Source organism: Pongo pygmaeus, chromosome 2, assembly GCF_028885625.2.
Source record: "Pongo pygmaeus isolate AG05252 chromosome 2, NHGRI_mPonPyg2-v2.0_pri, whole genome shotgun sequence".
Taxonomy (NCBI): Eukaryota; Metazoa; Chordata; class Mammalia; order Primates; family Hominidae; genus Pongo; species Pongo pygmaeus.
In genome coordinates this window covers 99,762,984-99,783,054 of record NC_085930.1, presented here as the reverse complement: position 1 = coordinate 99,783,054, position 20,071 = coordinate 99,762,984, and the positions used below count along the sequence as shown (strand labels likewise).

General features: G+C 45.0%; 1 protein-coding gene across 4 annotated transcripts in view; it reads left to right on the top strand.

The window, feature by feature from the left end:
* The window catches only part of CACNA1D (calcium voltage-gated channel subunit alpha1 D), a 330,171-nt gene that overhangs the window by 235,139 nt on the left and 74,961 nt on the right, over positions 1–20,071 (top strand). For all 4 annotated transcript variants that reach the window (XM_054483847.1, XM_054483848.2, XM_054483846.2 and 1 more), the window contains 10 exons: positions 187–347; positions 1,306–1,531; positions 1,664–1,871; positions 4,767–4,887; positions 8,331–8,445; positions 8,966–9,035; positions 9,904–9,970; positions 10,703–10,850; positions 13,156–13,285; positions 18,048–18,107. In XM_054483847.1, the coding sequence (XP_054339822.1) occupies positions 187–347; positions 1,306–1,531; positions 1,664–1,871; positions 4,767–4,887; positions 8,331–8,445; positions 8,966–9,035; positions 9,904–9,970; positions 10,703–10,850; positions 13,156–13,285; positions 18,048–18,107 (1,306 nt within the window). The remainder of the gene's footprint in view (positions 1–186; positions 348–1,305; positions 1,532–1,663; positions 1,872–4,766; positions 4,888–8,330; positions 8,446–8,965; positions 9,036–9,903; positions 9,971–10,702; positions 10,851–13,155; positions 13,286–18,047; positions 18,108–20,071) is intronic.

Genomic DNA, 20,071 nt, shown 5'->3' with positions numbered 1-20,071 from the left:
AAGACCAACATAATTTTTATTATGAAGTCTGTTAATTTCTGTGCCATTTGTGCTCATCTTTCTTTCCTGCACTCCCACCCCAATCTGGACCTCCAGAGTGAAAGCCAAATTATCTCTCAATCATATTTATTGGATACTCAGATGCTGTATCTGTCATCTATGTAGTAATGTTTGCTTGTCTTTTAGCCGACGCTGGCGTCGCTGGAACCGATTCAATCGCAGAAGATGTAGGGCTGCCGTGAAGTCTGTCACGTTTTACTGGCTGGTTATCGTCCTGGTGTTTCTGAACACCTTAACCATTTCCTCTGAGCACTACAATCAGCCAGATTGGTTGACACAGATTCAAGGTACAAGCAGAGGCCATTCCTTTTTTGTTCTGAACTAGAGATTTCTGTGGCTGTCCAACTGCCATTTGGTCTTATCTGATCGCTGCATGATGAAGTATTGGAACATTTCTAGTGAGGACAAACTTGGTAGAACCATCCAGACACAACAACTACCAGAGCGAGGGTGCCGTCTGTGCTGCGTGGTGAAGCACCTTGGAGCCACTTAATGCCGAGCATCTAATTGTCCTAACCCTGAGCCACCCTAGGACCAAGAATTCTTGGAGCTGGAAGGGACCTCATAATCCCTCCTCCCTGCCCTCATCAGGGAAGCTTCATTTTCCCCGATAGTACTTCTGGCAAATGGTTTTGGTTCCCCTGCTTTGAATGCTCCAGCACTGGGGTGTGGGACACCCATCCCTAGAGACAGCCCATTCTAGTTCGACAGTTCTGAGCCTTTGAAAAGTCCTTCCTTTCATCCAGTCAAACCCGTTTCCCTCTACCTCTCCAGCCTGCTTGGTGATATTTTCAGCTGTTAGAAATGACATTAATAGGTGACTGCTTCTGATATCGTCGTGCCATAAACGAATTCAGACAGGTCTTTTCTGTGTGATTGAATGAAAAAATATGTATAACCTGATGGTGTCAACGCAGAATCATAGGCTTTTAGGGCTGGAAGGCGTCAGAGATTATGTGATAAGCTGCCCCTTCCCATTTTGTCATCAGTGACACTGAGACGTGGAGAAATCAAGTAACTCCTCCAGAGTCACACACCTAGCTAGTAGCAGAAGCAGGACCAGAGCCTGGTGGACAGACTGTCCACATGAAGGTCACGTTTCTGTCCTGAGTGAGGTAGTGAAGAGAGAGACAAGGTATTGGCGTATTTCCTGTGGGGCCTGATAGGGAGGGAGTTGTGAGGGGCAGGAGCAGTCTGGGTGTCTTGCGGGAGACCCTGAGGATGGGTGCCCCTTTGTCTTTCCAGATATTGCCAACAAAGTCCTCTTGGCTCTGTTCACCTGCGAGATGCTGGTAAAAATGTACAGCTTGGGCCTCCAAGCATATTTCGTCTCTCTTTTCAACCGGTTTGATTGCTTCGTGGTGTGTGGTGGAATCACTGAGACGATCTTGGTGGAACTGGAAATCATGTCTCCCCTGGGGATCTCTGTGTTTCGGTGTGTGCGCCTCTTAAGAATCTTCAAAGTGACCAGGTAAGGAAATGTGGGTCCCACTGCAAATGTTTTATGAACATGAGGTGGCGACCAGTCACATCCCCGGGCAGGTGATGTTCTGCTCTGTCCCGCATGGGTGTTCTGAGCTGACACCCTCATCTTGACTTATAGGCACTGGACTTCCCTGAGCAACTTAGTGGCATCCTTGTTAAACTCCATGAAGTCCATCGCTTCGCTGTTGCTTCTGCTTTTTCTCTTCATTATCATCTTTTCCTTGCTTGGGATGCAGCTGTTTGGCGGCAAGTTTAATTTTGATGAAACGCAAACCAAGCGGAGCACCTTTGACAATTTCCCTCAAGCACTTCTCACAGTGTTCCAGGTGAGTCCTCCCTCCATTCCCCGAAAAGCACTTCGTGAGCAGCAGCTAAAACTCCTCTGCCTTCTTGTCTGCTCACACTCAGGAAGACAAAAGGACTCCATTTTTGTTCATCTCTGCCCTAATAGCCTGGTAAATTTTGTGCCATTTAAGTTATTTATTCTGCATCATCCTCCAGCTATCTATCTTATGTGATGTAATTTTTTAAAAGACTTCTAGCTACATTACAAAATAATAAACCAAAAAAACCATTTTTTCACACTCAAGCTCTTTCCCAGAAAACTTTTTGATTGATTTTGTGAGGTTTCTTTGAAATAGACTCTAAAATTCTTTTTTTCTTTTGTACTTTTTGATGGCACGCCAGTTGATAAACTAGTTATAATAGATTTACACAAGAAGTGAATTCTCATGCCTCCATGCTTTGGTGTGTAGTTGGAGGAATCAGAGTGGTAGGAACTGTGACAGCCATTGGCCCCTTCTGTCCTCCTGGGATGCAGTGAGGACACACAGATTCTGAGGGTGCCTGTCCTATGGGGCCTCTGCAGGCAGTAGCTGAGAAGGGAGCGGTGGTTGCAGAGAGACACCGATGGCTCTGCTGCTCAGAGCAGCAGCACATGCTCCCCTGACTCTAAGCTGAGGTGCTCAAAACCCTCCTCCTTGGACAGGGTCTGATGGATAAGTTTAAAAGACGCACCTGTCCTCATTGCTTTTCCTGTGTGATGTGAGCTGCAGAGCCTTGCCAGAGAGGAAAGGCAGCAGACAGCTGGGTCCCGTGGTGGCCTTTCCATGCCCAGCTCTCTGCTGTGGATGAGTCACTTACCCATTTCTGAAGAAATTCAGAGACCAAAGGGAATGATCTGGACAATTCTCTCCCACTTGGTCATTTTGAGGTATATATAATCTGCTGTAAGCCATAGTTTTGTTGTTTGAATTATACTTAAATTTTGGCTGCTAACCAGTCATTCTTTTTTTAAAAAAAATTTCTTTCAGAGAAACTGGTGTCTTTTTTTTTTTTTTTTGGTAATGCATGCATATGGCACAAAATTCTAATGTTACAAATGAATAATAATTCTCCCAGCCAGCCACAAATTTCCTCTTCTAGGAAGCAACCACCATTAAACAGTTTCTTGTGAATTCTTAGATCTGCATTTTCTGATAGCTACAACTCAGTTAAGCTACCTATAGGTGACTTTCCACAGACAGGAGCTCACTCTACGTGCTGTTTTACATGTTGCTTTTATCACTTCGAGTGTCCTCAAGAGCCTTCCTGCTTGGTCCATAAAAGGCTGCCCATCCTTTGAAACACTGCATCCATACGGTGGTAGATGTGCCATTGTTCATGTGACCAGTCCCTTGCTGACAAGCATTGAGTTCTGTCTGGTCTTAGCCCACATAAACAGGGCTCCAGTAGGTGACCCTGAACACGCATCAGAGGGCACATGTGTTGGCTATAGATCTGTGGGATAAACTCCCAGAGATGGAATTGCTGCTTTAGAGGGTGTGTCCATTTTAAATGTTGACACCCTTGCCCAAGTGCTCTCCTTATGGTTGTATTAGCTCATTCTCTTCACACTGCCCATTGCCTCACTGCCTCTCCCCTCAGTGGAGAGCATGCTTTGGGATGCCCATCAGATAGGTGAAAACGGCATTTCATTGTACTTTTAACAGATGCTCCTCTTATCAGGAGTGAGGTCGAACGTCTTTTCATATGACTCAGAGCCATCAATAGTGCCTTTTCTGTGAATTACTTTATCTTTTCAAATCATTTGCCCATTTTTGTTTGGTTGTGATCCATAACAGTTTAAATTTTAAAAATATCTAGTCCAGATTGAAGATAAAGGAGCTCTCTCTGTCGTCGGAAGATAGCATTTTTTTTCATTACTGTTCTTATTCATCTGATTCTATTTCATCATGGATTGAATTATCAAATATGATCAGTAGAGGAGATTAAATTTCAGGTCATTGGTGATATCTACTCTTGAGGTAGTTTTGTAAATTTACATCAGACATTTAGAATTTCCTGCTTCTGTAATTTCATAGGTATAATTATCCATTTCCACAGTTGATGGACTATGTGGAATGCTATGCAGCAGTTAAAAGAATGAGATGCACCTTCTGACACAGAAGGTCTCCAGAGTATGTTGTTGAATGAAAAAACAAGCCAGTTGCAGAAAACTTTGCATAGCATGATATCCTTTATGTCTGAAAACTCAGAGAAGACACCTACTGCTTGTTTTCTTTCTATGTAAACATGTTTAAATCTGTAGTTGAAGGTTCCAGAGAGACACAGAAAGAGGATGCTTTCTGGGGAAGGGACTAAAACTGGGCTGGGGTGTAATCAAAAAGCACATAAATCTTGGCTGGGTGAGGTGGCTCACGCCTGTAATCCCAGCACTTTGGGAGGCTGAGGTGGGCGGAACACTTGAGGTCAGGAGTTCAAGACCAGCCTGGCCAACGTGGTGTAACACTATCTCTACTAAAAATATAAAAATTAGCCGAGTGTGGTGGTGGTCACCTGTAATCCCAGCTACTTAAAAGGCTGAGGCAGGAGAGTCACTTGAACCGGGGAGGTGGAGGTTGCAGTAAGCCGAGATCAAGCCACTGCACTCCAGCCTGGCAATAGAGCGAGACTCTATCTCAAAAAACAAAGAAACAAACAAACAAACAAACACATAAGTCTTAATAATAAGATTTTTTTTTTCACTCAAAGAATTATCTATTTGTGTAGTTAAAAAACAATGTTTTAGAAATTCCATGGGATAACAGATGGATTTGTTCAGTGCAAACTGGACTGTGAAAGGCAGCTTAAACCAGATCTAGGCAGCCATCGAGGGACTCTAAGAGAGCGACTGCAATTTGTGAATCCACCTGCTGGCTGATACCAGTTTGGCTTCTCAGATCCTGACAGGTGAAGACTGGAACGCTGTGATGTACGATGGCATCATGGCTTACGGGGGCCCGTCCTCTTCAGGAATGATTGTCTGCATCTACTTCATCATCCTCTTCATTTGTGGTAACTGTATCCTTCAAGCCGACCAGGCTTTGTTGTTGCCGTCGTTATCTGGTTTTGTTTTTCTTCCTCTGCATTTCTCTGTGGTGATGGTGGTGGTAGTAGTTGTGGCAGGGAGGTGAATGCCTTTACCTTATTAGCTCAATATCTGCTTTTCTTCCATGCTGCTGGGGGACAGCGTCCTGTAAGCAGAATTCCAGAGAGACTTTGAGGGATGTGCTCTGGCTAAGAGAAGCAAGCCCAGGGAAGGAGCATGAGACAGCACACGTACTGGTCCCAGAGGTCACTCAGTTTGGCATCATGTCTCCTGTACAGGTCCCGAGGGATGGCTGAGCGCAAGGCCAGGTGGTTCTTTATGTTATCATTATTGGGAGCTTAGGGTCCATCTGTGACTTCCTAAGACCCTTCATGACTGATGGGAGCCATCTTTGTGGACTGATCTGTGCTCCCCTGGGCTAATTTCACTTTGCTGATCTGTCCATCTTTGGGGATCAAGTATCCATTGGCTAGCTGCTAAATCATGCTGCATAACTTCTCTCTGCCTTACTTTACCCGTTTTCCCTGTCAAGAGGCACTCTCTAATCCTAGACTTCTGGAATTGGCCCTTGGATCTGTATTTACCTCATTCAGACCCTTCCTGATCCTGTAGCCTTTGGTTCTCGATATTTTATCTCCAGGTCCTCCATGCCTAGCACCAGACCTGGTACACAGAGGCCTTTAATGAATGTTTGATGCATGAACGACGTACACACTCAAGATACTACATCTGGGTCTTCACCCTTCCGTTTTAAAAGGTCCTAATCTGAATTCTTCTAAGGTGGCCCAGATCTCTGTAGGTGTTTTCTCCTTTATCTTGTTTGGCTCACTGATAAATTTGCTTCAGTGTGGTAACCTCAGTGCAAACCTGCCCCCTTTTCTACAAGGACAGTGCTTTGTGCTATAAGGTACTTTATGAAAACCCCATCTCAACACATACACATCCTTGTAGTCCCTTGACTCAGCTCTAAGGCCCCCTCCACCAGAGCCACCCCTGCCCTGTCTCCCACCCAGAGAAGGTTCTTCTACCTCTGAGCTCCCCCTCAGATTTTATCCACGTCTCTTACTGCCTGTAGGTTCTTCTGTCTACTGGATTTTTATTTATTTATTTATTTATTTTTTAGAAGGAGTCTCACTCTGTCATGCAGGCTGGATGGAGTGCAGTGGTGCAATCTCGGCTCTCTGCAACCTCTGCCTCCTGGGTTCAAGTGATTCTCGTGCCTCAGCCTCCTGAGTAGCCGGGATTACATGTGTGCACCATCATGCCCAGCTAATTTTTGTGTTTTTAGTAGAGATGGGGTTTCTCCATGTTAACCAGGCCAGTCTAAAACTCCTGACCTCAGGTGATCCGCCCGCCTTGGCCTCCCAAAGTGCTGGGATTACAGGTGTGAGCCACAGTGCCTGGCCTGTCTACTGGAATTTTGAGTGGGCATTCCTCCATCTCCCTAACTAGATGGATAAACTTCTTGAGTCAGGAATCTTTTTTATTCACATCTCTCAATAGAGTACAGGATCTTGCACATAGTTGGCCCTTGGTAAATGAAAGGTGATTATTTTCTTTTTCTGCTGTCCTATGGTTGACTCTTGAGGCCACAGCAACATCCTGGACTTAAATCTGCGGAGAAGTATTCCCTGGTGCTTGTCTGTGGTTGCATGTTGTTTTCTTTATAGCACATGTCACTGTATCAGAGCTGCTTAGGGAGCTGCTTATGCTCTGTCTTCCCCAACTAGAGTAGACATTCCAGTGTGTGGTGTTTCTTCCTGTGCCCTCAGCACCCACAACAGTGCCTGGCACATTGGAGGTGCTTGGTAGATCTTTTTGGATGAATTCCAGAGCATGCCACTCTTTAGGAGGGTCTGAGTAATGCCTCCCAATGCAGATGATGGATTTTGCTCTGGGAAGTTGTTACAAGCTTGTAAGATCTTCCTGTGGCTCATCACTCTGGATTTGCTTTCCACTACCCAAAGGAGTTGAGTGTCATGGCAAGACTAGAGAGATTATTGTTTCTTCACTGAGATCATGGAGGGAATACTCTGTACAGCTAGTCTCATCACTAGCCCCTGTCTGAGTTACCATTACCCCAGGCCTAGCAGAGGAATGCTCATGTTACCAAGCCATCTTCAGTCCAGGACAAATTGCTTCCTGAGGCTCATTGCAGCTCCAGTTAAAAAATAGGCCAGCATATCAAAGGCTTTTTGAGTCTTAATGTAATTCACTTATGTTTCTCTCCTCTTTAAAACCTTGAATAGATTAGTCAGGCATGCTATTCCCTCACAGAGATTTCATCATCTGTTCCTTGTTAGGTTATGTTGGTTTACATGTTCAGCAACCTATCCGAGACAACAGATTGCACAGGGCGTATGGGACAGTGCTATGCTGCTCCCGTCTCAGGGTCTCTGGGCTCCTGCAGTTTTGCCTGCAGATGGCCAGGTATCAGGCAGAGAGAAGTATTTGTCACAGAAGGGGGCCTTCTCACTTACTGCCCTCTCATCCCTGTGCTTCTCAAAAACATGCTTCACTGCTAGTGGGTAAGAAACAGGCATCTTCTGATTTAGGAGTGTTGTTCGGAATACTTGTTAAAAACAAAAACATTCAAGAAAGCCATGTATACAACATTACAGTAACAGTGAAAAAATACGATAATTTGTTCAGTCACCTAACCTTTTATTGTGTTTTTTAACTGGAACTGCAATGAGCCTTAGGAAGCAATTTGTCCTGGGTTGGAGAGGGCAAAAATCAAGTTCAGGTACAGTGATCAAAGATTGAGCTGCAGTGAGACTATTCACAATAGTCCAGCACCAGGTGGCAGTAAGTCAGACACATTATAGTCAGTCAGTGTTTGTGGAGTGAAGGAATAAATGAGTTATCTGTAGACTCTGAAGGTTATTTCAAATGAGAAAGTCTCATACTGTCTTGTGCAACAGGATCATCATTTGAATAACTTGCAACCTTTGAAGTGGTCTATTTTGGAAAGCACTCCCCTGAATATATATGTTGTAGTTGTAGTATGTGTTTAAAAAAAAAACCCAAACTACTTTTTAATTATACCATGTTTATATATTGTTTTATATAATGTATAACATAGCTATAGATACATAGATGTTTGGACACACACACACACACACACACACAGAGAAAGGTTGAAATTAGTGGGTTTTCATGGGTTTTAGTGAATCTTAATTTTACTTCTGTAGACTGTCCTTTTACAGGTTTTTACTTTTTGTTTTGTTTTGTTTTTGTTTTGTTTTGTTTGAAAAGCAGGGCTCTGGTACTCTAGTTTTGCTGTGTGAGTGTAACACTTGGGACAGTCACTTACTACCAGCCTCCCAGGATGCAGAGGTGTGTGGCTTTGCCATTGATGGCCTCATGTAGTTGCATTTAGTAGTGTGTTGTGCCCTTAAAAAGTTCAAATTAGATATTCTACTGAATGTCTTCTTGGCCATCGCTGTAGACAATTTGGCTGATGCTGAAAGTTTGAACACTGCTCAGAAAGAAGAAGCGGAAGAAAAGGAGAGGAAAAAGATTGCAAGGTAACCCTGTTTTCCCCTGACGTGTTTGTCCAGGGGCTGTGTTGGGAGCCCTGCAACAGCTGCAGCCTGCCAGGCTCACCCCCGCGTCACAGCAGCTGCAGCCCCCAGGTTGCTGCTTTGTGGATCATGGTTGACCATGCACTGCAGACCAAAACGGATGGAATTTTGGGCAGAAGCCAGGCTCTTGGCTCTCATCCCTTGGGGCTGAGAGTGGGAGTCACGTGTCCCCATGCTTAAAGAATCACTGCAGTTAATTTTGGCGTCATAAAATAAATGATGCATTCAATGCTGATTAGCTCTCAGATGAGAATTTTAATAAGATGATCTGTGTAATGAATCCATCGCATTGAGATTACCAGGAAGCTCTGAGTTTGGATTGTGCTAGGCTCTTGTGGTTAGTGTTGTTTCTAATTAAATTCTGTCCTTCATTGGAGCATTGTTGATTCAGAATCCTGATTAGCATTTTTATACAGAGTAACATGGTTATTTGGTTTCTTGTGCTCTTTTCTCTTCTCTTTAGAAAAGAGAGCCTAGAAAATAAAAAGAACAACAAACCAGAAGTCAACCAGATAGCCAACAGTGACAACAAGGTATGTATTCTAAGATATTTCTTCCCTTTTTGTTTCAAAATGATCCTCTTGATCTCCATACATGTACCATTTACACTGTGGAAGTGTCTCGTGTATCATTCTTGTAATATTTTGGTGTGAAGAATATGGCACACCATATAGACCCTGGCTTCCCAGGGGGATTCTGGTTGAATTTAGGCAGTTAGTTGTGTTCACTGATATTTCACCAGAAAACCAATATGATAAAGCTTTGACTAGTTTGACCACTTCTGTTTTCTTTATTGGAATTGTGCAGTCAGACCTGACCTGTGGTCAGGATCACATTAGCGTCTTCTGAGTGGGTATGAAAATCACGGATTTTTAATAGATGTCTGTTTCCAGAGATAATCCCAGGATCAGGTGGCCTCAGGGCTATACTGTCAAACTGAATCCCATTTATGACAGCGCTGGTTGTTTTGTTCTTTCTTTGTTCATCGAGTTGATAAATGCTTACTGAGTGGCTATCATGTGTCAGACACTGAGGATTCAGGAATGAAGAAGACAGGTCCCTGCCTTCATGGGGCTCACAGTCTGGCAGAAAGACAGGAGTATGAGATGCGTTATCACATGGTATGAGTGAATGTGCTGGCACAGGGCAAGGACAGAGCCCTGAATGGTGCTGGCTAACCACGACTGGGTCAGGGCTCAGCTTTCTCCTCACCTGCCCTCAGGCCTTCTGTCTGAAGCAGAATCACCATCTGGGGGCATCTGCCTGTCCCTGCACACTCAAATACAGATGCAACTTTGGGGAGGAATCCATGCCCTATGCTGGACCACCAGGGTGACTTTTCCTCTCTGAAGTGCATTTAAGTCAGTCTCCCCTCCTCCCAAGACGTCTTTGTCATCCTAGGTTACGATTGATGACTATAGAGAAGAGGATGAAGACAAGGACCCCTACCCGCCTTGCGATGTGCCAGGTATGGTGGCGGAGGCTGGAGACGCTGGCTTTGCTGTGTGTCTTTGCTACTGCTTTGTGACCACCTGCTGAGTCTGCGGCCAGCCAGCCCAGCAGCGTGCACATGAGCTGCTGAGGCCACCAAGGCCGTGGGGCCAGTTAGCTTCCCTTTTTCCCATGGTCACAGGCAGCATGTGTTACCCAAATTCCAGGTGATGGGGAGGGAAAGTGCAGGTGGGTCAGGGCAGTCCCAGCTTCTGCTAGGAGACTGGTCCAGGAGGCCCCTGGGTGTTAGCGCTCACCTGACGCTTTTATATTTGACTGGCACATTTATTGGCTGATATGGGTGGGACTGTGGAGTTGGGAGCCTAGGAGCTGATTGAGACTGAAAGTCCCACACAGTTTCTCAGTTTAGTCTGAGTGAGGAGGTTACTGGGGAAACAGCCAGGTGTTGGGAGGTTGGCAGTGAGAATCTCAGCACCACCACCTTTCATCTGTGGTCAGATCTTACCCCAGTGGGAATCTCATCATTCCCACAAACTAAACACGCTCACCAGACAGAGACACTTCTCAGCACCTCCCACCCCTGCAACACACACTCAGTCCATATTATGAAGGAGCAGGAGGGTTTTGATTCATGTAAGCAGGTAGATGTTGTTAAAGTTTAAGCCAAATTTGCATGTGAAATTAAGAATAATTCAAACCCATATGTAGTCTTTATTTCATGCCTATAAAAAAAGTATTTCATTTAAAGTAGGGGAAGAGGAAGAGGAAGAGGAGGAGGATGAACCTGAGGTTCCTGCCGGACCCCGTCCTCGAAGGATCTCGGAGTTGAACATGAAGGAAAAAATTGCCCCCATCCCTGAAGGGAGCGCTTTCTTCATTCTTAGCAAGACCAACCCGTAAATACTCCCCTTCTAGTCTCTCACGGCTGCCTCTTGCCAGTGACCCTACAGGTTGCTTGAGGGTGGCTCGGGTGGGGGTGAGAGGAAGTGGTTCACAGCCCTTTCTGAACCTGAGTGTCCCTGGCGCCCTCACCCAAGTCCCCTCCAACCCCTCTCTCCTCCACTGTTGCTCTTGCCCTCAGCTCATCTCTTCCTAGCTGCCTCCTTCCCACAGGGGTGTGGCCAGGTCCTGGGAGGAGCTCCATTCTAGATTCTCCTCTCTGCCTTCACCCCTGCATGGGGACAGCAATGGGGAAAGCCTTGTCCACCCCAGCATATTCCAGTTGGAGCCCACTGCTCTGGTGTTCAATGCTTCGGCCAGCCATGGAAATTTTTCCTAATGAGTGGATGTTCTGTTAGGATGCCTTGTGGGATGAGAATTTTTGTGACCAAGGTCTGCATAGCATCCTCATCCTCATAGATCCCCCATTTCGTTGATCAGTTTTCCCAGTTGAGTTTTATCTTCATAAAGTCATATTGCACAGTGATATTTTATAGGTTGTAAGTATTCAGTTCAGCTCTATGATCGTCTACTTAAAATAGCACTTCTCATGTTAAAATGATAAGGTGCTCACAAGGAACAGGGTAATGACTCACAAGTACTATAAGAGGAAGACGTTTATTTACTAGCTAGTTTCTAGGTTTTAAATCATCTGGGACTGAGTGGAATGCCAGGGGAAATAAATGGCTCCTGGAAAGGTTTCTAGAATTGCAGAAGTAGTTCTTGGCTGTCAGAGAACAACTCTGTATAATTCATTGGCCCTAGGGAGACACAGGTGGGAAGCAAGGCCTGCTGGCGTCCTCAGAGATATGAAGATGTGATGGTAGCTTTTACAGCTCACCACTGTTTGGGTGTCCTTTAAAAAAAAAAGGTTTTTAAACTGATATTGCTGACACCTACAGCCCCTTGTTTGTGTGTGTGTGTGTGTGTGTGTGTGTGTGTGTGTGTGTGTGTATACATATATATATATATGTTGAGGGAATGGATTTATTTTCACCCAAAGCTGCAAAGCACTCCTGCCCTCACTAGCTTGGAAGTTCTTCTCCAGACTCAACTGCTAACCACCTTCAGGTCCTCTGGGGGGTACGCCCAGCATTAAATAGGCCCAAAAGGGAGGACTTGAAGTGAGGGGTCACCTTACATAGGGTTGACTCCAGTTTGAAAGTGGAAAAAATCTTTTCCAAGGAAAACCTATCTATCTATAATCCTCTTATAGAATACAGGAATACAGATAGGTATATATACATATACACACATATATACTTTAGAATTTAAACATATACATACATATTTTATATATACATATATACACACATATACTTTACAATTTAAACATATACATGTTTTATGTATACACATATATGTACATATACATATATAAATACATACATGTGTATATGTATATGTTTAAATTCTAAAGTCAAACATTGAGGGTATGGATAACCAGTTGCAAACAGGCGCAGGGCACATTGAGGACAGCAGCGAGGTTCTGATGGCCCAGAGAGCCATCGTTTGAGCCCAGGTGTCAGGCATGAGCCACCCTCCTTTGCTTCACGAGACCACAGGACTTGGTGAGAACTCTCATGCTGGGCCATGAGATCCTTGTATGTTAGCAAATGATGCTGCAACCTTCACTTTCTGAGGACTGCTTGTGGGTCAACTCCAAAGTTTAAAAAAATAATAATAACATCTGTTACAAAATCTGCAGACAGCCAGAGATGTCCTGAAGCCTCAGTTACTGCAGGCCACTATAATTAGTATGACGTTGCACCTGCAGGACAAGCCCGGGATTCATCTCATTCTGTGTGAACTGTTGAGGGCAGGCCTGGCCTCAGTTTCCTCTCTCAGTCAGGGAAGATAAACAGATGAGCTTCTTGTCATAGTGGAAAAACTTCAGTGATGTAGACCTGGATCGATTCTGCCCCTGGTCCTTACTAGTGTCACTTTAGAATTCTCTTATTAAGCCTCAGTTTCCCCATCTTGAGGAAGGCAACAAGCCCCACTTCCAAGGACTTGGCAGAGTGGTCTGTGTGGCGCCCCCAGCACAGAGTTGACACACCACGCACGGTCCACAGGTTGCTTTTGGTGGGCTTCGTGAGGCTGACGGACAGGTTGCTCCGGTGTGCCGGGCAGGGCGCGTGGGTGGCACAGCAGACAGCTGCCCTCTGCCTGGCCTCTTGCTGCAGTGGCCCCACACTCTTAAGGACCCAGTGTGTTCCACCCTATCTGGGACTGTTTCCAAGCAGTGGCTTTTCCCTGCAGGATCCGCGTAGGCTGCCACAAGCTCATCAACCACCACATCTTCACCAACCTCATCCTCGTCTTCATCATGCTGAGCAGCGCTGCCCTGGCCGCAGAGGACCCCATCCGCAGCCACTCCTTCCGGAACACAGTAAGTCCCCAGGGTGGGGCTCGCTCTGGGATAGCCCTGGCCTCTGTCAGGCAGAGGCCACTGTGGAGATGGGAGCTGTGGAGGCCCTCAAGGTGACAGCTAGAGTAGGTCTTTCCTTCAGCTGGGGACGTTGGCTGTTTCTGTTTTGTAAGTGCCAGAGAGCTTGTGTTTTAGCTGGGTAAATCTGAATGGAATCATTAATTTAGAACTTCATCTTAAATACTCTGCAGGAACGGTCAGTGAATTCAAGGAGCCTGCTTCTCCTCCTCTTTGCTCCCTGCTGCCGATATTTAGGTCCTCCTTTCCCTCCCTGCTCAGGTTTACACTCACCCCTGTTTTGAGATTCATGCCTCGTGGAAGCACACGGCAGGGAGTAAGCAGAATTCAAACCAGGCACACCACATGCCCAGGCTCTCTCGTTCGGGGTTGGAGGCAAGATTCCTATGTCGTGTAGACTTAAATACACCAAGGTGCTAGGCTCCACGACTCAGGAGAAATACAAGTTAGGGAGATGATAGGATGTCGCATTGAGGTGTTCAGTGGAGAAGAACATTAGGCCAGGTGCACTGGCTCACACCTGTAATTCCAGTGCTTTGGGAGATAGAGGGGGAGGATCACTGAAGGACAGGAGTTCAAGACTAGCCTGGGCAACATAGTGAGACCTAATCTGTACAAAAAATAAAAAAAAATTAGCTGAGTGTGATGTCACACACCTGCAGTCCCAGCTACTCAGGAGGCTGAGGGAGGAGGATCGCTTGGGCCCAGGAGGTCGAAGCTGCAGCAAGCCATGTTTGCACCACTGCACTCCAGCCTCAGTGATACAGTGAGACCTTGTCTCTAAGAAAAAAAAAGAATATATAATGAATGTTAAAAAGTTTCTTCTCTGGAAAGATTTCTTATAAAATATGTGATTATGTTATATATTTCACAAATATCTCCAAAGAAAGTGCTGACCTTGGCCCCAGAGAGCCAATATTAAGTTTGAGTAACTTCATGAAGCAGAGTGCACCAGGCAGAGCCACTTGGACCCTTAAGCATGTTAATTAACTTGGCTGTTTACAATATTACTTTTCATTGGTAGAATTAGGAATATGCAAAGAGTTATTAATTGACTGGGCGTGGTGGCTTATACCTATAATCCCAGCATTTTGGGATGCCAAGACAGTAGAATCGCTTGAGCCCAGGAGTTCAAGACTAGTCTAGGCAACATAGTGAGAGCCCATCTATATAAAAATTTAAAAAATTAGCCACACGTAGTGGCACATGCCTGTCCCAGCTACTTGGGAGGCTGAGGTGGGAGGATTGCCTGAGCACAGGAGGCTGAGCCTGAAGTCAGCTGTGTTCACACTGCTGTATTCCAGCCTGGGTGACAGAGCAAGACCCTGTCTCTAAAAAAAAACAAACAAAAAGAACTCTAGATTTTGGTATGGCAGAGGTGGCTATCCAGTTAGCCCTCTGTATCCATGGGTTTGGCATCCACGGATTCAACCAACCACAGATAGAAAATGTTTGGGGGTGGCCAGGCACGGTGGCTCACCTGTAATCCCAGCACTTTGGGAGGCCGAAGTGGGTGGATCGCTTGAGGTCAGGAGTTTGAGAACAGCCTGGCCAACATAGTAGAACCCCATCTCTACTAAAAATACCAAAAATTAGCCAGGTGTGGTGGTGCACGCCTGTAGTCCCAATTACTCGGGAGGCTGAGGTATGAGCAGTGAGCTGAGATCACACCACTGCACTCCAGCCTGGGCAACAGAGTAAGTGAGACTCTGTCTCAAAAAGAAAAAGAAAAAATATTTTGAGGAAAATATATACTGAATTTGTGCAGATATTTTTCTTGTCATTTCCTAAATAATTTATGTGGCATTTACATGACTTTGGGTATCTTGGGAAATCTAGAGATGATCTAAAGTCTACAGGAGGATGTGCATAGATTATATGCAAACACTATACCATTTTATATCAGAGACTTGAGATTTTGGTGTCTGAGAGAGTCCTGGAACCAATCCCTTATGGATACTGACTATACTAAGAAAACAAGTCAGGGGACCGGGAGCAGTGGCTTATGCCTGTAATCCCAGTATTTTGAGAGGCCAAGACAGGCAGATCATTTGAGGTCATGAGTTCAAGACCCGCCTGGCCAACATGGCGAAACCCCATCTCTACTAAAAATACAAAAATTAGCTGGGTGTGGTGGTGTGCACCTGTAATCCCAGCTATGCAGGAGGCTGAGGCAGGAGAATCACTTGAACCCAGGAGGCAGAGGTTGCAGTGAGCTGAGATCATGCCATTGCATTCCAGCCTCTGCAACAAGAGCAAAACTCTGTCTCAAAAAAACATACCAACAAAAATACAAGCAAGTCGAGGGTTTTCTGTTAGTGTTGTAACTTAGAGATGGTGCCCACCGACTGTGTCTATGTTGTAAGGAAACTTGCACCTAAATTGGCTCTTGCCTCAGCAGCCCCACCTTAGCTGTGCAGCTTACTCGGCACTGAGGACCATTCAAAGGCAAGACAGCTAGAAGCAGCAGCCTGTTGACTCTCAGGCCTAGATATTATCGTGCAGTTTCAGGTTATTACCAAGAAACCCGACCAGCAGAGGGAGGCTGGTGAGTGTGCAAGCATCAGGTGTCCCTGGCTTGCTGGTGGGCACCTTTTTCTGAGCACCAGATTGTTAGAGATTTTAGGGTTAAGACACACCTGCAGATCTGTGCCTCCAGGACTCTGTTGGGACAACCAAGCCTCATGCTGTTGCTTCCCATTTCTGGAGCCTGGCAAGCCCTACCTATCAGATTTATGAAACACACACTCCAATATGAAGAGAAAAAGTACTTTCCCCATGGTGTGTGTTAGTGTCAATATAAAGAGGAAGGCTCTGGGCCTGTCTTGATTTGTCCTCACAGATTAGGGTTTTTGTTAGAGAGGGTTTAGTTGCTCTAGATGCCCCAATAGAGGAAAGACCTCTGTGTCATTTCATTCCATCATAAAAAAAGGACACAAGGGCGGTGTTTGGAAAAAAACAGCATTAGGTGACAAACTAGGCCAGGAGCTAGTCTAGGATATGCATTGACAAGGGATTAATTTACATGGGGGTTTCATGTCTTATTTTTAATTATAATTGCTTCTCCATAAGTTTATTTCCCTGCTGCCTTACCCAAAAATGTTACCGTTCTGCTTAAATAGACGTACATATGTGTATGAGTATTGCTTTTTAGATTCTGCAGTGTTTTGTATGTTTTTTAACCTTAGCCGAATTGTTAGTTTAAAAAAGAGAGCGAGAGAATGCAAGCAGAGTGAGGGAAAAAACAGCTTAAATCTCAACTTCAGCCCTGGCGCTAGGTTGCCTCGTAGACTTGTAGGCTGTGGTGTCTTTCTGGGCTACTAGATGCTTTCCATGTTAATATTCCCACTGTGACCTAGGAAGGAGTAAGGAAATGATGGCTGAGGCCTGGCAGTGCACGGGAAGATACCTTCCATAGCCTGGCCAAGAAACTCTGTTACACAGGAGTGGTCCCACAGAATTCATAAGTCCAAAACCAGAAACAGTTTGGAAAATGAATACCCTCTGAAGAGAGAGACTGGGCTTGAAACAGAGGTCCTCGCGTTATTGTGACACAGCCCCCAGGTGACTCCTCTACCTACAACAGCTCACCCCTGTGACTCTCCACTGGCATACGCCAGGCCTACTCCTTGCTCTGCAGTGCCTGTGACTGGCTGCGTGGCCTATGCGTGTGTCCATTCCCTGCTCCCAGCAGCCACATCTGTTAAAGGATTAGGCCTGGGTGGTCTCCACAGTCCCTTCTAGCTCTGCTCTCTTCAATTCTTTCAAAACCATAGATCATAGTTGTCATGAAGATCAGTGGCCGAGACCAACTCGCCTTTGCATATAAGGGTGCTGTGGTCAGAAGCTCCTGGTGAGCAGCTTTCCTGGCAGTCAGACTTCTTGCTGCTGGCCCACTTGTCTCCACGGCTCCGAGGAGAAGCAGGGGCCCCAGAAAGGGCTAGCAGGACTCTGTCGATGGGATAATAGATGATATTGTCACCAATGAGGAGAGAATTGCCTGGACTGAAAATTCAAAGACCAAGTCAGTCTGTTATTTGAGTGGACCCAGCAAGGTTTTTTAAAAAAACCTGAGTTTAGAGAGAGCAGCGTTAGATGCAGAACAATGGGCAGGAGGAAGGCAGTCTGTAAAACCATCCCTTGCAGACTTAGCCAGCCCAGCGCATGAGCAGGAAAGGGTGCTGACGCCCTGATTACACAGGCTGGAATGCGAGGGGGCATATGGAAGCTACTGGCTCTGACGGATGCCACTGCCATATTCATTTATGCTTCTCCACCAATCTGATGCTCAGATGGAGGGCAACATACTTCATTCAGCCAGAAACACGGTTAAAAATCCAAAATGTGTATAAGCCTCTAATTTATCTGGTGCCACAAGTCATTTGTAGATGTAGCGCTCTCTGATGAGAAAAGCTTGTTAACAAAGCACTCTTAGAAATGAGCCTCTCTGCCTGTCCAGGACACAAGACTGGGAAGCAAGTCAGGGTGAGTGGTTAAAGGAGGTCAGGATTCTTAAATGCTCTTTGGGAATGATGTAATTGACCAAAGTGGGCATTCACCCGTGGCTGTGCACTTACCTTCAGAATGGCAGGGTTTTCCTGGGGGGATGGGTCTCTGACTGGATGGGGGGTTTCTGGCTGTAAGCATGCAGATGTCAGAGTTTATCTGAATGCCTTTTCTCACTCCCACATGTTGTGCCTTGCAGATACTGGGTTACTTTGACTATGCCTTCACAGCCATCTTTACTGTTGAGATCCTGTTGAAGGTAATGGATTTTCCTTGATCTTCACATACTCCACAGCAGCTGGAGCAATAATAGTTGCACTTGTTTGTTTGCCTTCCAGATGCTAGGTTACGCAGACTATGTCTTCACTGGTACTTTTGCATTTGAGATCATTTTAAAGGTAACAGGTTACCCGGCAGTGTGTTTAAGGGCTGCTCCTGCGTGTGACACACAGGAAAGAAGCGTGGAGTGCTTTTGATTTTTTATGGTTTTTTTTTTTTTTGTCTTTTGTGGTTGAGCTAAGTTTTTTTTTGTTTTTTAAACTGAAGGATTTTTTTTTTTCCTGTGACCATTCCAACTTGTTTTTGCTCTTTCTTTTTAACCTTTGAATGCATGTAGGAGCCACTCTGGCTTCATGATAGTGGTTGAGAATTATACTTTGCTCATTTAAAAAAAATACCCTCTGGAATTTGTCAACTGATAACACATATATCACTATGTGTGAACTTTTTCCCACCCTTTCTGACATCAAAGTCAGAGGAAAAGCATTTATCCTATCGAGAGGTTGTCTTTTTGTTTCTCTGACTGCATTATGCTTTTGGGGACCTAAAATAGTTAACACACTATTTTCTTGCAATAGGATTTGCAAGATGACTTGGGTCTATTTGTGTTAAGGTATTTTCTGTCTGTTTTAATGGATGGGCTTACATTTACATAAAAGGAGCGCCCTTTGGCCGGGGTGACCTAAATGTACTGCCCATGCATGAGCTAATAGCTGCCATTGCTGCATGTGGTTTGTGTACTGACTGTGAAGTCTGCCCCATGGGGAGCCCATTCCTTATGTGCTTAGAGTGCTGGAGACCACAGCAGAGCTCCAAGAACCTATCCAAAACTGGCCAAGAACCACAGGGCGTGGGTCATTGTGGTTCTGGGAGGACGTGGCCCATCAGAACTGTCAGGGCAACCATCTCCTAGCAAGGAGACAAGCTGGGAAATGAAGACTTTTAACCATGGTTTTCTTTAAGCCATTGGGGAATTTTTGTGTGTGCAACTCAGGCAAAATGTATTTTGCGTCGGACTACTGTGGAACCTGGGCTCTTTACAAAATCTTATATAAAATGAAACCTCAATTAATGTTGTCAGGGAATGAGGTGGTTAGTTTTTTGAGGGTTTTTTTTTTATTTTTTGGTTCGTGAAGCAGCATAAAGCCAACCAACAACTGTTTACACCTTTCTTAAAAATCTTCTAAAAATTTGCGTTCATTTTCCTGCCTTTAAGCCGATGAATTTGGTTGACAGTTCTCCTAAGTCAGAGGTGTGCAGTGGGACAGTGACCAGCTCTTGTTGATGAGGCTTCTGTGGGAGGGCCTGTGGATGCAGAATGCACAGTGGTGGGGGTCGGAGGGATGCCACCAGAACACTCACCGGCTCGGCTTCTGCCTCAGCTTCTTGGTTTTAGAGTTTGACTTCTTTTCAAAGTGAATGGGGAGCTGTTCTACTTAGTCTGTTAGCCTGGTTAATTGAGGTTTTATTTTACTCTCCACATTTTTAAGTTGTTAAATGAATATAGTTACCCTTGGGCTTTGGGGAAAATTAGACACAGGATTATTTAAAAGGAAAAAAATGATTGTTACTTTTTAGTTTCTGTAGAATTGCTTCACTGACTTAAATCTTCTGAGTCATTCTTCATTTTGAAGGTATTTTAGAGAATGGAAAATAAGCTAAAACAAGAAGGATTCAGAAAATGGAAACTCACCAAGAAGTGTCTAATATCTGAGACGATGGTTCCTGGTGGCTTTGGGGAGATTTGGAAGGCTGTTTGGTTATTTGCTTAAGCCCTATGAAATTGCCATTTTTGTAGGTCAAAAAGGGTTGAACACTGGCGATTTCATAAGTTTCAGTGTAATATTTCCCACCTCTACCTCTCTTATACTGTACTTATCTGAGCCTTCTCCAACCTTTTTTGTTTTAAAATAAATAGTGAGCTGTATATATTTTGCTATTTTT